Source organism: Panthera uncia (assembly GCF_023721935.1).
Source record: "Panthera uncia isolate 11264 chromosome C1 unlocalized genomic scaffold, Puncia_PCG_1.0 HiC_scaffold_4, whole genome shotgun sequence".
NCBI lineage: Eukaryota > Metazoa > Chordata > Mammalia > Carnivora > Felidae > Panthera > Panthera uncia.
Genome location: NW_026057585.1, coordinates 74,863,213 through 74,879,889, shown reverse-complemented (window position 1 = coordinate 74,879,889; position 16,677 = coordinate 74,863,213). Strand labels below are relative to the sequence as shown.

The 16,677-nt window shown below is 42.4% G+C and overlaps 1 protein-coding gene across 14 annotated transcripts in view; it reads left to right on the top strand.

The window, feature by feature from the left end:
* The window catches only part of MACF1 (microtubule actin crosslinking factor 1), a 330,452-nt gene that overhangs the window by 139,230 nt on the left and 174,545 nt on the right, over positions 1-16,677 (top strand). For all 14 annotated transcript variants that reach the window (XM_049617441.1, XM_049617439.1, XM_049617440.1 and 11 more), the window contains exons 4-5: positions 3,777-3,854; positions 7,670-7,762. In XM_049617441.1, the coding sequence (XP_049473398.1) occupies positions 3,777-3,854; positions 7,670-7,762 (171 nt within the window). The remainder of the gene's footprint in view (positions 1-3,776; positions 3,855-7,669; positions 7,763-16,677) is intronic.

The following is a 16,677-nucleotide window of genomic DNA, read 5'->3' as shown; positions in this document are numbered from 1 at the left end:
CCCTCTCCCTCTCCCTCTCCCTCTCCCTCTCCCTCTCCCTCTCCCTCCCCTTCTCTCTGCCCCTCCCCTGCCCACATGTGCTCTCCCTCTCTCTTTCTCTCTCAAAGTAAATTAATAAACTTAAAAAAAAGTCCTAGGTATATAGAGTTATTTTTTCCAGTTCACCTCACTTTCTTCCTTCTTTGATTCACTGAATCTCAGAGGTTTGGAGAAGTACTGAAGTTGCTATCTGAACACAGTCCTGGATGCAGTACATTTGAATTCCTTGGATAATTAAATATGCCTGCCTACTCCCAAATGTGTTAAGTAAGCATTGCTTGTGGGAAACACCTATGTATCTAAAGATAAATCTGCCTGAGCTTCTTGGCTTATCAAAATAACCCCACTTGTGGGTTCTTTGTTTTCAGGGGGGTGGGGTGGACAGAGAGAGGGAGAGAGAGAATTCCAAGCAGGTTCCATGCTGTCAGCACAGAGCCTGATGTGGGGCTCTGTCTCATGAACCATGAGATCATGACCTAAGCCGAAATCAAGAGTCAGATGCTTGACTGACTGAGACACCCAGGTGCCCCAACATAGTTTTCATTTAGAAAAGTCCAGGGGTAAATACTGGGAACATCTCTGGGGGAAAACATGAACTGAAGTAACTCAAGCATTCGTTGCCTTTGGTGAATTCTTAGTCAGCGTTTGCTGTTTTTGAAGAAGGTAATTTAGCACATTAGATTTTGCTCCTTAAGTATTATTCACCTTCTTCAAGGATTGGGGCTTGGCTTCCCATGGGCCCTTTGTTTTGGTTTCACATCTTTTTTGTCTTACGGTAGAATTACTTTTATGATTTTTCCCCCTGGGAGAGCCTGAGTGGAGCAGGGGCAGAGGGAGCAAGGGAGAGAGAACCCTAAGCAGGCTCTGCTTCCACTGTGGGGGTACTCAATGTGGGGCTCGATCTCATGACTGTGAGATCATGACCTGAGCCAAAATCAAGAGTCAGATGCTTAAACTGACCGAGCCACCCAGGTGCCCCCACTTTTATAATTTTTAATGGACTTAAATTGACAGATGCGTTTATTAGCACAGCCACTACTGGTGAATTCCACTTCTTATCTGGCCCTCATTTATAAATCTCATAAGTAATCATAATGTCACTTTCACATTGCTGGACTTTAAGTCACAAAGTTACATTTTGGGCAATTTGGCTGGGATATTTGATGAACTTGTAGGGATTTTATATTGAAAGTGATTCTTTTTTGGTGACGTTGCTTATAAAACCGTCTGAAAACACTCCAATCTAATTTCTTTGCCTAACCTTTGAAAACGTGCAAGTTGTTTATGGAGATATTCATAGCATATCATCTTTTCACTGAGAACTATCCAGATACCTCTTTCATGATTATTCTCAGAATCTCCTTCTCCTTTAGTTGATTCACAAAAAGAGAGAATGGGCAGCCATGGAGAATTGAAGATGTGTTTCAGACTAAGTGTTCAATATAACCATGTGATCTGGTCTTGATATGGTTTTGCATGTTTTGGGTTGTGGGAGGGTATTTTCATATTTATTTTCACTTTTTAAAAAAAATATTGCATTCATTTCCTTCTCATTTTTGTGTTGTGAATTTCCTGTCACTATGTCATGTTTTTGCCTTGGTTGGTGGCCAAAGGAGCCAGCAGGGCTGAAGACCCTCCGTCTCGTGAGCATGCCCTCCTGGCGCCATACAAACAGCGAAGAGCAGGAGGAGGAAGATGAGGATGATGTAGTAGGTCCTCCTGGGATGCCAGGATCCCAGCCAGCACCGCAGGGCCATCAGAGAGTCTGAGGTTCTCGAGGTCTCCAAGTACCTCAGTTACCAATCGCCTTCTTCCCTCTGCACCTGGGAATTTTCGGTCCCAAAGAAAGTGGTTAAAACTAATTGTGCCTCTTGCCACTGTTAGATGATCCTGGAGTGGGGGTTGTTTTGCTTATCTGAGAGTGGTTGGCACAGAAAGAATAATGGTGTTTGGAGGTGTCAAGTGCCTTTGTGACCTGGAGACCAGTAGCTTTCTTGGTGGCCTTGCTGTGTTGTCTGAGTCTGGATTGCAGAACTGTGGAAAGTTTAGTTGAAGGCATGACAGTTAATTGCTCACGGCTCCACACTTGAGACTAACTCTCTCTCTCCACCCTCTGTAGCCTCCAGGTTCTCACCACACACCATGTCATTTGTTTTCAAAACAGCCTGTAGTTTGCAAACCACTCACTGCATGGAGATACGCTGCTTTTGTCAATAATATCTCTAGAGGACAGAGATTTTAACTTGCATGTTCTTAGGGTATTTATTTTTGGTGGGAAGTACCAAGGAATAAAGAGAAGAGTGTGTGAGAAGGGCATTTCCTGTTTGTGGGCCCTAAATTATAGCCCATAATCTTTCTCCAGAAACAGGGATTAAGCAATATCCCTGTTTCCTGTCCTCTTAAAGTCATTTTTCACCTCTTTAGAATCTCCCTTCCCATTGCCTTAGACTCTTCACTTTGATAGGCTCTGTCATCCTCAAAGCCATGTTCACAAGTAGTTTAGCTGAAATGACTGGAAAGAGGTTCTTGCTAGAGGATTTTCCTAAACCTTTGACTTAAGAAGTTATCCTGTGGCCCAGAGGCGCCTCAACATCTCTGTAGATTATCCTCATTTGGGAGTGTTGTTTAGAAGTGTTGGGGGCACCCAGAGAAATGCTTCTCCCCTTATCTTTACACGCATTTGGTTACTTTTTGTGTTTCAACCTGGGACGATGTTTCCTCTGTACAGGCACCTGGCCGCATAGCTACCTTATTCATCAGCCTTTAATTAGTACCACTTTGACATTTACAAATGAGTTGGGTATATATAATCTAGTAAGAGTGATGTTTCAGTCCCAATTTTAGTAAAATAAAAGCAACATTGGAAAATGAGCAGGAGAAAAGGTTCCAGAGACAGATAGCCACCCCTTGCATGCTGTCACTGAGTACACTGATTTCAGCCACATTTGGATGGGTAGTAGCTGAGCTATGGACAGGGTGCCAGGGGCACGGGATGGAGATGAGCTTCTCTCCAGTGGCTTGTATGACATCTGGGACTGAGAGACTAGCAGAAAATACCTTTCTTTGGAGTATCATTGTTGAGTGGCCCTACTCATCAAGGTTTTCGTTGTTGTTGGTATTTCTTATTGAGGTCCAAGGTGACTTTTTTAAATGGACACCCCTCTGCCTGGAAAATAGGTTTCTTCCTGATTTTTGTCTCTCGTTTTTGAGTTTTTCACTTGTTTATTGAGCATGTAAAACTCTTCATTCCCTGGTTTAAAATTGGCTACCTCTAGCTTCTCTTGCCAGGTTTTTAATAAGGTTGGCTCTAATTACTGTGTAGTATGCAATTAGGACTTTCCGCCCTTTCCTTAAAATAGCATTTAACTGTGATTTTAGGAGCCACAGAGCCAGAGACTTTGTTCCCATTAACTGCACATCCAGAATCAGGTTCTGCCGTATATGGCCACAGAAGACCCTGTACAGGAGCTGCGGCACTGATTCGACACTAGTAGTCTACCCACACTGTGTGTTCTCGGGAGGCACAGTGGGAAACCAGCATCATGGAGGCCTCAGGGAGCACGGCGAAACACACACAGGCCTTGCCACTAAGGGGTGCTTTATGTAATGCTCCCCTGGCTGGCTTCAACCACGAGGAATTCTGTGTGGTCTTTCAGTCCCTGAAATGAAAAAGGATGGGGCTCTGCATTGGTAAATTGGTGTAGCTAAAATTACCATCTCTTTTTGTTTGTTTGCAGCCCCGGGAGAAGGGCAGGATGCGTTTTCATAGGCTTCAGAATGTGCAGATTGCCCTGGACTTCCTAAAGCAGCGGCAGGTAAGACACTTCCATGCTTTCCCTATTCTGCCATGGAGTGTTGACATTTGACCCTTACTTAGGGATGTTCTCAGTGCCCCTAGTGAGCCCTTGGTAATTGCTCCATCTGGCCCAGTCTGAGTCTTGTTTGCTAGTGAACGATTGCATTATGGCTGGACAAATCATTTGGTGGTCCTTGCATAGAATCTAAGGCCTTCCTGAATGGGAGAGTGTCAACAGAGAAGAGCAAGATGCTAAAGATGGAAACTTATGGACTCACCTAAGGTGGGGGTCAAAAGGAAGATGGAAAATAAATTGTCAAAGAAGATGGAAAAAAGTACCTCATCCAGGAAGAGGAGAAACCAGAATGCTACATGATCCTGAAGAGTAGATGAGGGGCTGGTCAGGATTGGCCATTGTGTTGGTGCCACATCATGAGGTCTGAGGCTGACAAGCATTGGTGACTTGAGAACAGTCTGAACAGAGCAGAAGAGCTCTTGGAGTTAGCGGGTTAGAGCAGTTTAGTGGGCCTGGATATAAGAAGGGAAAAAAGTTTTCCACGTGTTTTTACACATAGGAGGAGAAGCCAGTGAAGAAAGGCAGACAGGGATGAGAGTGAGGAGGAGTGCTGACAGTGACAAAATATCAGCCCTGGGAGATGCCACAGAGAGGTTCTAGCCCAGCGTCTTCATTTCCTAGATAAGGAAAGTGAGATCTGGCGGGATGAAATGACCTGCCCCAGAGCACACAAGCTAGAGCAGAGCTGGGACTTCCACCCAGGCCTCCTGCCATGGAGTTCAGTGTTCCTGCCACTGTCCGTGCTGTTTCTACACACTGCCCCTCCCCCTGCCCCACCCCTGCTTTCTAATGGATGGAAACAAATTCAGGGATTGAGGGTGAGATCCTGAGCACAGCTGGTGTGGTTATCTTTGAAAAGGAAAAGGAAAATGCCACTTTCTTTGAGATACAGGGAAAAGGAAGGAGGGGGGATAAAGATGCAGGGGTGGGGTGGCTGGAAGGAAGATGGAAGAGGGGGTCAGAGAGTTTGTCTGCTTGGAGCCAATTGAGTGGAAGAGATCGGTCTAGCTGTGGGCGCCAGGCAATCACTCAGGCCAAGCTGGACATTGAATGGTATGCATATTTCTAGAGTTAGTTCATTTTCATTACTCTTATCAGTATTTCTCATTAACTTGGGAAATTCTTTCTCTGTGCTCCCAGAGCAGTTTACTTTCTATATAACATCTACTACTTTATTATTTCTCTGTTTGCTCTCATGTACCACGGGCCCCGTGAGGACCGGGAACGGGATCTTCTTCCACAGTTTTCTCTCCATCACCTGGCATAATGAATGGTCCTTAATCGACACTTAATAAATATTTGTTGAAATAAATTGACAAATGAAAAGTGGTGGGAGAATTAGAGGCAGTGTTTAGGGTACTGGAGAAAGCAGGATTGGAAATGTCTGTGTGTAGAGCTGGAAGGACCCTGGGGGTTCTTAATAGGCAAGGGAGAATGAGAAGAATCGATTAGCTACAAGTCTAAATAAGGACCAACGGTAGATTTGGTTACTATGATTAGACTAAAGTATGTGCAGATAAGAACAGCGGACTCAGAAGGGCAGGGAGAACTCTAGAACAGCTCTTGGTAATGGGGAGGTCTAAGTTGTAGTTGTGTAGCCGTCCAAAGTAGAGGAAAAGCTAAGTCCTCAGAATGGAGAACGTACATGAATTGTGCAGATGGGATGATATTTGGGTCATTGAGATGAGTGCTAATAAGATCACCACTTTTAGGATTTAGGTGCTAAAGTCATCAAGGGTTAGTAGAGATTGGAAGGTTGTTTGCAAAGTAGACTTCAGAATGGAAGGGGCAAGCTGATGGGAGTGGGGCTGAGGAATGTGGACATGGCTAATACCACATCCTCCCAACTGTGGGTCAGTGATTGGTGATTAGAAAACTGTGTTCTCGATCTAGAAGAGTAGCCTCTCCTACCTGCAGTATACAGAAGAGGAATGGAGATACAGGTGTCTTAGTCGGTTCAGGCTGCTGTAACAAAAATACTATCATGTAGGTGGCTTATAAACAACAGAACTATATTTTTCACAGTTCTGGAGACTGGGAAGTTCAAGAGTAAGGTACCAGCAGATTCAGTGTCTGCGAGGTCCTGTTTTCTGGTTCTTAGACCACAGTCTTCTGGCTGTGTCCTCACATGGTGGAGGGGCAGGGGAGCTCTCTGGGGTCTCTTTTATAAGGGTGCCATTCCCATTCATGTGGGTTTCACCCTCGTGACTTAATCACCTCCCAAGGCACCACCTCCAAATACCATCACAATGAGTGTTAGAATTTAACATATGAATTTTGGAGGGACACAAGGATTTCACCTGTGGTACCAGGTCACTGTTGGTGTAGGGGGAGAAGTGAGGTCACCAGAGTTCTTTAGAGACACATAGGTTTCAGTTCAACTGAAGAGATAAAGGGAGGCCAGCTCAAGGGCAGTTTGTCACAATTGAACGGGAACTCCGTGAGGGTTTGACAGAAAAGGCTTGCAGGGGCTGGGCTGCTTTTCCTGGTGCTCTCACAGTTTCAACACTGAAAGTCCCACATCCCGGGAAGTCTCTCAGTTTCCAGCATGTAGGACACTTGGTCACCCTAGCAGTGGATAGGGCCTGTGTGTCTATGCACATTGTGTTATTAGAATGAGATTTTACAGGTAAAAACAGATGCTAGTAGAGGCATGGGCAGGTGTGGATATCTTCAGCAGAGGAGGGAAAATGGAGGTGAGAACAGGCCAAAGAGTAAGGGAGAGGGGCTTGCTATTCCCTCCCATGGGAAAAAAGAAAGAAAAAAAATCAGCGCTGTGATGACTTAATAAAAAAGCAACTCACAGGGGCGCCTGGGTGGCGCAGTCGGTTAAGCGTCCGACTTCAGCCAGGTCACGATCTCGCGGTCCGTGAGTTCGAGCCCCGCGTCAGGCTCTGGGCTGATGGCTCGGAGCCTGGAGCCTGTTTCCGATTCTGTGTCTCCCTCTCTCTCTGCCCCTCCCCCGTTCATGCTCTGTCTCTCTCTGTCCCAAAAATAAATTAAAAACGTTGAAAAAAAAAAATTAAAAAAAAAAAAAAAAAAGCAACTCACAATACCATGTGCTTATAAGGTTGCCTTGCTGATAGGAATGCAAAATGGTACAATCATGGGGGAAGAGAGTTTGGCAGTTTTGTCTAAAGCTAAACATATACCATATGACCCAGCAGTCCCACGCCTGGGAATTTACCCTGTAGAAATGAAAGCATATGCTCATGAATCTAGGAGCTTTATTCATCACTGTCCCAAACTGGAAACAACCCGAATGTTCTTCAGTGGATGAATGGGTAAACACAGCATAGTCTGTTGATACGATGGAATACTACTAAGCAGTAAAAAGGAGCAAACTAGTGATCCATGTAACAATGAGGATGGAGATCTCCAGGGCACTATGCTGAGTGAAAAAATACCCCAAAAACCCAGTATCAAAAACTTACATACTGTCTGATTCTATTCATACGACATTTTAGAACAAGTAAGATGGGGAACGGATCAGTGGTTGGCAGGAATTAGAGGTGAAGTCAGGGTGTGACCACAGAGGAGCAGCATGAAATCACCTTGTCAGGGTGACAGAAGTGTTCTATTATTCTGACTGCGGTGGTAATTATGCATCAATACAGACGTTCAGACTCATAGAGCTGTACTTGCGTACATACACCACACACAATCAGTTTAATTGGATATAAGGATGAAAATCTGCAAAAATGAAATCAAAACCAAAAGTCCCAGAGCTCTGAGATCAGCCTCTGTTTGTTTTCCAGGTGAAACTAGTGAATATTCGCAACGATGACATCACGGATGGCAACCCCAAGCTGACCCTGGGCCTGATCTGGACCATTATTTTGCACTTCCAGGTAGGGCCTGTGAAGTTTGGGGTCACTGTTGCTTGGCTTGGATGTTGCCTAGAAGGAACTAGAAGATGTGCAGCCTTCCATGGTTAGCGCCAAGCCTTTCTTCTCTGTGTGTGGCCGTGAACAAGGGTGAGAGTAGAAGTAGCCTGGGGACAGAGCTATTGCGGCCTAAACCCAGAACTTCCTGATCATTGCATGCTGAAATGGGATTTTTCACTGGTTTGTGTGTTGGCCGGTTGTTAGAAGTCTGCTCAGTTGGGTCAAAACTGACTCTATGGGGACTCACAGTATGGGCCGTTTGATACTTTTAGAAGGGTGGGGTGAAGGGTTGTAATCCTGCTTTGGTGTAGACTTTTCCTCATCTCTAATGATCTTAAAACAAGCCTGGTTAATTATAGCACTGCCTTAGTCAGTTTGGGGTTCTGTAATGAAATACAGGTGACCTTAGAGATATTGCAGATTTGGATCCAGACCACCACAATAAAGCAAGTCAGATGAACTTTTTGGTTTCCCCGTGCATATAAAAAGTTATGTTTATACTGTAGTCTGTAAGTGTGCAATAGCATTGTATTTTAAAAAAGTGTACAGACCTTAATTAAAAAATAACTTATTGTTGGGGTGCCTGGGTGGCTCAGTCGGTTAAGCGTACGACTTCGGCTCAGGTCATGATCTCACGGTCCATGAGTTCGAGCCCCGCGTTGGGCTCTGTGCTGACTGCTCAGAGCCTGGAGCCTGTTTCAGATTCTGTGTCTCCCTCTCTCTCTGACCCTCCCCCGTTCATGCTCTGTCTCTCTCTGTCTCAAAAATAAATAAACGTTAAAAAAAATTTTTTTTAAATAGCTTATTGCTAAAAAATGCTATCATCTGAGTTTTCAGTGAGCCATAATCACTGATCACAGATCACCATAACAGATACAATAATAATGAAACTTTTGAAATATTGGGAGAATTACCAAAGTGTGACACAGACACAGGTGAGCAAATGCTGTTGGAAAAATGACACAGATAGACTTACTGATGCAGGGTTGCCACAAACTTTCAATTTGTAGAAAATGCAGTTTCTGTGAAGTGCAGTAAAGTGAAGCACAATGAAACAAGGTTTGCCTGTACCATGGATTAGGTGGCTTACACAACAAACACCTTGTTCTCATGTTCCAGCTCTGGAGGCTGGAAGTCTGAGATCAGAGTGTCAGCATGGTCAGGTTCTTGGTGGGGGCCCTATTCTGGCTATCTCCTCACATGATCTTTCCTTGGTGCATGGGTATAGAGAAAGAGATCTCATGTCTCTTCATCCTTTTGTCTCTTCATGAATTCATCCCATGAATGCCCCCAGCGTGGAGGCTCTGCTTTCATTACCTCATCTGAAACTAATTACCTCTCAAAGGCCCCCACCTCCAAATATATCACGTTGCAGGTAAGGGCTTCAACACGAATTTTAAGGGGGCACTAACATTCAGTCCACAGCAAGCACCTTAGCAGCTGGGTTTGTATATGGGCTGGTAAGCACAAGCTTGTTGCTTCCATCATACTCAAGAGCAGTGGCATCTTGGTAGTGTTCACATGGTCATACAGCCTTGTTGCTGCTCCATTCCTAAGAAGGCAAATCCTTTTCAAGTCTGGATTGCTGTTGGAAAAATACAGCCTTATTTTTATAAAAAGACCATCTTGAATCATTTTAGCCCAGCCAAACAAAGCTGTTTCTCAGACAGCTCCCCCATACACTGTCCCTGTATATGAAGCTGATAGATTAGAGGGAGCACTTTTTGAGCAGGTAAGAAAAGAAGGCTAATATAAATAACTCAAGGAATGGACTCCAGGGACCCAAGTGACTGTGATGTCCTAGTTGGGGCATTAGTGCCACCTGCTGGTTAGAAGCAGAACAGCAGATGTCCCAGCATTCCTCATTACCTGAGAAAATTGAGTTTGGGGCTTATTTCTTGGGGCTCTGGTTTGGAGCCAGTGCTGGCAATCTGGAAAGTGTGGAAGTAACATGTATTTTTGTGCCATCACAGGGTGTCTTCAAGCATGCTTTGGATATAGGGATAACCAGGAACATGAACTTGGCAGGTGTGCCTTAGCAGGGTGGGTGTAAGAACTTTGCTGAGCTTTCATGGAGCAGTAGAGTTATCCCCTTAGAGCCCTTAGAACAGAGGAGTGTTGTTGTTGTTGTTGTTGTTTTTAGAGAAACTGTTTTGGCCGTTTGTATTTTTGCCACAAACCTGTCCCCACCGTGAGTCCCAGTGTCAGTCTCATAGGTGTGAGATAAGAGGACTCTGTCTACACTATGTCTCTATTTATCTTGACTGTAATTCAATCTCTTTCTAAAAGGGAGACTCATAGGCCAAGGGATAAAAACTGAATTGGTTAATCAAAACTTTGCTGGGACAGAAGAGATGGAGATAACGGAACCATTGTTTTCCTGAACAGCTCCATCAGGAAAATGTGTACTTTCTCTTTCTTTAAAAATTAAAAAAAAATTTTTTTTTTATGAGAGAGAGAGAGACAGAGCATGAGCAGAGGAAGGGCAGAGAGAGGGAGACAACAGAATCTGAAGCAGGCTCCAGGCTCTGAGCTGTCAACACAGAGCCCGATGTAGGGCTTGAACTCAGGAGAACCGTGAGATCATGACCTAGGCCAAAGTTGGATGCTTAGCCCAACTGAGCCACTCAGATGCCCCTTTCTTTAAAAATTTCTTATGAAAACCTTCAGATATTGATAAAAGTAGAGAAAACAGTGTGAAGAACTACCGTATACCTATCACCTATCCCGATAGTTCTTAACTCATGGCCAGCATTATTTCATCTATATCCTAATCCACTCCTTAAACCCCAGTAGGTTATCTTGAAAGAAATCCCAAACTTCATGTAATTTCATCTGTACATAGTTCGGCATATATCTCTGAAAGATAAATATTTCTTAATTAAAAAAATTTTTTTAATGTTTATTCATTTGAGAGAGAGAGAGAGAGAGAGAGAGAGAATGAGTGAATGAATGAATGAATGAGCGAGGGAGGAGCAGAGAGAGAGGAAAACACAGAATCCAAAGCAGCTCCAGGCTCCAGACTGTCAGCATAGAGCCTGTCACAAGGCTTGAGCCCACGAACATGCAAGATCATGACCTGAGCCAAAGTTGGACACTTAACTGACTAGGTCCCCCAGGTGCCCCTAAAGACTCTTAATTTAAGCAAACTAGTATAACACTGTAAAACTCAATAATTTCTTAAAATCATCAAGTATCTGATTTGTGTTCAGATTTCTCCAGTTACTTCATTAAAAAAAATAAAGTTGATTTCTATGAATCAGAATCCCAACAAAGTCTAAATATTACATTAAATTTTCCCTCCCCCTAACAATCCATTGAGGAAATCTGGTCTTTTGTCCTTTAAGGTTTATAAAGATGTTGATAGCATCTCTGTGACATCTTCCATCCCTCTGTTATATTGCTTATCAACTGGTGGTTTAGATCTAGACCTGAGGCTCAATCACATTCAGATACCTTTAGGGAGGATGTGGAGGGCAAGGATGGTGATGTTGAGTAGTATACGTCTGCTGCTGAACATGTGGGTTCAGCTATTATCAGCCTGATCATCCAGTCCCTATTACATCTTCACCTAATAGTTTTAGCAACCACTCATCATTGTTGCTAGTTCCACTGTTTCATTAGAAGTTGCAGGGGTGCCTGCAGGGGCTCAGTTGGGTAAGTAGCTGACTCTTGATCTCAGCTCAGGTCTTGATCTTAGAGTCATGAGTTCAAGCCCCTCACTGGGCTCCACGCTGGAGCCTACTTTTTAAAAGTTGCAAAATGGTGCTGCTCAAATTCCTTCATTCCTTTTTCATTATTTAGCTGGATTACTTCTATAAAGAAGAACTTCACCTCAGCAATTACCCTAAGAGATATCTCCTCTAGGAAAGGACAGATACAAAGATCTCCCTCTGTTTACCAGTTTTCAGCATAATTAATTGGTTCCCTAAGATTCTCCAAAGATAAGAAAATGAAAGTTTTTTCATTTTTTTTTCTTAGTATCACTTATGACTCCCGGGTTTTTAAATGTGTTCCAATAAAATACAGCTATCATTCTTCCTAATACTCAAATAACTCCATCTTTGGCCAATGAGAGCTTCCTAAAGTGGACTCTGAGTCTTTTGGCATCATCTCCATAGTCCTTTTTGATAATCTCCTTTATTTCTTGTGATGAGATGTTCCAGACTCTGTGTATTTCCTGCCCACGGCCTGAAATTAGCAATTTCTTCAAGAAACTCTCATTCTTTATTGACCACAATCTGAATGCTACTGGGTTGGTCAGTTTTTCTGTGGACAGAGCTAGCTAATAAGTATATTTTCCTTATTTTAAAAAACCATGAATTTATACTGCTATCTCTCATTCAAACTTAAAATTACAGAGTTATTTAAAAAAGTTTATTTATTTATTTTTAGTAATCTCTATACCCAGTGTGGGGCTTGAACTTATGACCCTGAGATCAAGAATCGCATGCTCTTCTGACTGAGCCATCCAGGCACCCCCAAATTATAGTTTTATTTTAACTTCTTTGACTTTATATCTTTTTTACTCATGCTGAAAATCTTGATCCTAACAACAGTAACATATTACTTATTCCCTTTTCCATATACCTACATACACATAGATGTGTGTACAATCACATAGACATATTACATGTATTTGAACCAAAACAGCAATCTCAGTGTTATTATTAACAATATGATTACTGAGAAGTTTGTAATTTTTTAAAAGTTTATTTATTTATTTTGAGAGAGAGAGAAAGTGTGAGCGGGGCAGGAGCAGAGACGGAGGGAGGGAGAGAGAAAATCCCAAGCAGGCTCAGGCCTGTCAGCGCAGAGCCCCATGTGGGGCTTGATCATGACCCGAGCTGAAATCAAGAGTCGGATGGTTAGCCAACTGAGCCACCCAGGCACCCTAAGAAGTTTGTGATTTCTTTATAGTTTTCATTGTCCTTTGTGTATATCTCCTAAGAATGTACACATAATTATATTTTAAAATCATTTGAAAAAAATTTCTGTGTTGTGAAGCTATTAATTCAGTACACAATTAGGTCATTGGTTTTTATTTGCCTCCAAATTTTTAGGGATTGCTTTTCCGCTTTCCATTTTATTTTATGTTATATAGACCATCTATGTTGTTCCAAAGGGAAAATTTTAAAGTGCATGTGAGGTGTACTCAGAGAAGTCTAGCCTCCAGACCTGCCCTTTCTGTTGTTTCTTCTCCTTTCATATAGTTTGCTGACTGTTTTAAAACACCTTTTTGGTTGCCATTCTATTGTTTGTTTATTTTAGGAAAATACTCAAAAATGACTTTATTGAGGTTTACATACCATAAAATTGACTCATAGTCATCATACAATTCAATGATTGTTATGAGTTCTACAACCCTCACCATAATCTAGCATTAGAACATTTTCATCATACCTGGAAGACCCTTCCTGTCCATTTACATTCCCCCCCTTTTTCCTCCTCAGCCTTAGGCAGCCACCAATCTATTTTCAGTCTCTATAGATTTGCCTATTTGGGGCAATTCACATAAATGGGGTCATAGAATATGTGCTCTTTTGCGTCTAGCCTCTTTCACTTAGCATTAAAATTTTGAGGTTCGTCTGTATTGAGGCATGTATCAGTATTTCATGCCTTTTTACTGCTGAGTACTGTTCTGTTATATATATGCACCACATATTTTATCTGTTCAGCAGTTGATGGACATTTGGGTCGTTTCCACTTTTTGGCTGTTATAAGTTATGTTGATATGAGTATTTGAGTACCAGTCTTTGTGTGAATGTATGTTTTTATTTCCCTTGGATATATACGTTGAAGTGGAATTGCTGGGTTGTATGGTAAGTTGATGTAAAACTTTTTAAGAAACTGCCAAACTATCTTCCAAAGTGGCTATACCATTTTACATTCCATCAGGAAGGTGTGAGGACTCTTACTTCTCCATATCCTCGTCAAGATTTGTTATTGTTTTTCTTTTGATTATAACCATCACAGTGGGTATGAAAGTGTATCTTCTTGTGGTTTTAGTTTATAGGAAAGTGTATTTGTTTAATGTTTTATTTATTTTTGAGAGAGAGAGAGGAGAGGATGAGTGGAGGAGGGGCGGAGAGAGAGGGAGACCCAGAATCCCAAGCAGGCTCCAGGCTCTGAGGTTTCAGCACAGAGTCTGACACGGGGCTTGAACCCACGAGCTGTGAGACCATGAGCTGAGCCAAAGTCGGATGCTTAAACCTACTGAGCCCCCCAGGTGCCCCCAGGAAAATGTATTCTTTAACTGAATTCCACAAACATTTACTGAGGACCAGCTATGAACAAAGTTTTAGGTAGAGTCTGTGGGAGATACAAAGTGAACTAGACACAGACTTAACCCAGGTTCAACTGAATAATTCAGAGAAGCACCATAAAATAGCTTGATAGAGGTTTAAAGAATCAGGGAGGTATGAGCCAGGGAGATGGAACACGTATATACTCAATAATTAGCAGCAGTTACTGGTAGCAACTTGTTACAATTATTAACAGACCTTATAATTACCATAGCTTTTGACTTAGCCCACTGTTCCCTGCCCTGTTACCTATTTTACCAGAAAATAAAATACTTTTGGTTTCGTCTGTCTTCTGCATGCATATTGGCTTCCTGCTATTCCCTGTTTGCTATTTCAGCATAGCTGAGTAACTACTTTGTTTTGTCGTGGGAAGCTCTGCTGCCAGAGTATTTCTCAGATGCAAGTAACTACTAATTCCTTTTCTTTGCTATTCTTGATGGCTTGGTGTTTGTCTGTATTAGCTAAGTGTTTGGGAGTGTGGGGAAGTTCCCCTTCTTGTAAAGCTTCTGGTTGGCTGATAAAGGGTTATATAGAGGCTCCATCATCCTTGTTTCAGAGAGAATATGACGTGTCTCTTGCTAGTTATGTATTATTGCGGTTTTCTAGTCTTTTATTATTGAGTGTCTATTAGCTGTTCTCACCAAGGACACCTGCTACATAAAGCCAAATAGAAATGTAGAATAGAGCTATCAAATGTTAGGGGATCAGTAAAATAGTCATTATAATCTCTGTTGTTGGTGCTAATGAAACATTTCCCATACAACCAACTTTCTTGTTCCTTCTGACCTCCCCAAGTAAATACTGTCCTGAAGTTGATGTAGATGGTTCCCGTATATGCTTTTGTGTCTTTATGACAGATGAGGTATTCATAACGATATGTGGTGTTGTTTATATGTTTTTATAGTTGATATAGATCCTGTCTTCTATATATCCTTTTTTTCCCTTGTTTATTTATTTTTAAGAGAGAGAAAGAGAGAGTGCGCATGTGTGCAAGTGGGTTATGGGCAGAGAGAGAAGGGAGAGAGGATCTGAAGTGGGCTCTGTGCCGTAGGCATTCATTGCTACAGTGAACATGTGTGTACATGTGTCCTTAGGCTTATAGGAAAGTGGGTTTTTTGGATAGGTACCTGGACCAGAATTATTAGGTCATACATACACTTTTCCTTTATTTTGCCAAATTACTGTCAGAGCAGTGTGATGTATAGTGTTGTGTTGGATAACACTACTGTTTTAACATTTATTTGCTGTCTGGATCTCTGCAGTAGGATGCCATTTTAACAGTGGATTTTGTCTCTTGTTCTCTTCTTTTCCTGGCTTAGAACAGGTACTCAATAAATATTTGTTAAGCAAATGGATATTTTATTAATTTGATCTTCTCAAAGCTGGGAGGTAGGTAGACCAGATAAATAGTCTGTGATGGCTATTTTCCAGTGCTGGCTGTTCAGATGAGCAACTGAAACAGAATCCAACTGACATTTTTGGATTACACTTTCAGATCCTAATAATAGGATTTCCTGTCCCTTGGTTTTGCCCAGACCTGTATTAATGTTAGGATTTATAACTTATCTAAAAGATGAGTTCTGAAAGTCAGAATCTGACAAAATTAGCTTTCTGACTCTCAAATGTTTATTAAATACAAGGGTACGTCTAGCACTCTGAAATAAAAAAAAAATTCAGGGGAGTTAAGGTAAAAAGTGGTTTTAGCTGGTAGATGTGAGCTTTACACTTTTGTGCACTTTATGGCACTTAGTGGTTGGCCTATAGATGAGGCACCATTCATGTTTGTCGAGTGAATGAATGAATGAGCTCATTCACTCTGGCCATCTCCATGTAAGAACTGTGGGCAGTGAACAGTTAACTAGAAAAAGCCAAAGCAGAAGACCTGAAGAATGTCTGTGCCCTAGTCTCTTCCTAGTCGCCCTTAGTCAGCTGCTTTGCCAGAAGGCGGCACCCTATGTTGAGAGCTCAGGTGAGGTGAGAAAAAAGGTACAGGGTGAAGTCTTAGTGATCAGAGTTGACTTACTTAGTGAAATAGTGGAAGCAGAGCCCCTGTTAAGAAAAACAAACACCCGAACTTTGGGTCTTAGAACATATCTACTTTCCTAAGAGCCTAGTCAAGAAAAAAAGAGTATATTAGGACCCCAGTAGTGGTGATGGTAGAGTGTCTCCTATCCTGTTGCTTAAGTAACAAGTGGGAAGAAAAGGGATTTACTGAAGACCGGGAACTGAGCCAAGCACTTTATAAGGCATTACCTCATCCGCCTTCTCTCACCCACTTCTGCAGGTGGTAGTATCCACATTTTACGGGTAAGGAAACTGAACCACCTAGCAAGTTAGTTACTTAGCTACTAAGTTATTAGAGCTGGGAATTTGAACCTAGGCCTCCTTTACTGAAAGCTCTGCTCCTTCCCTAGGCCAGTTTTCCTCTGGGGCAGAAGGAAATGAAGGCCCGATCTGTCCAACATGGGCAAGAAGTTTAAAAAAGAAACGACTCCCATAAATAAATACGCCAAGTTCTGTCAGCCCCCCCCCCCCACCCCCCCCCCCCAAGGCGCAGAGCTTTCAGTAAAGGAG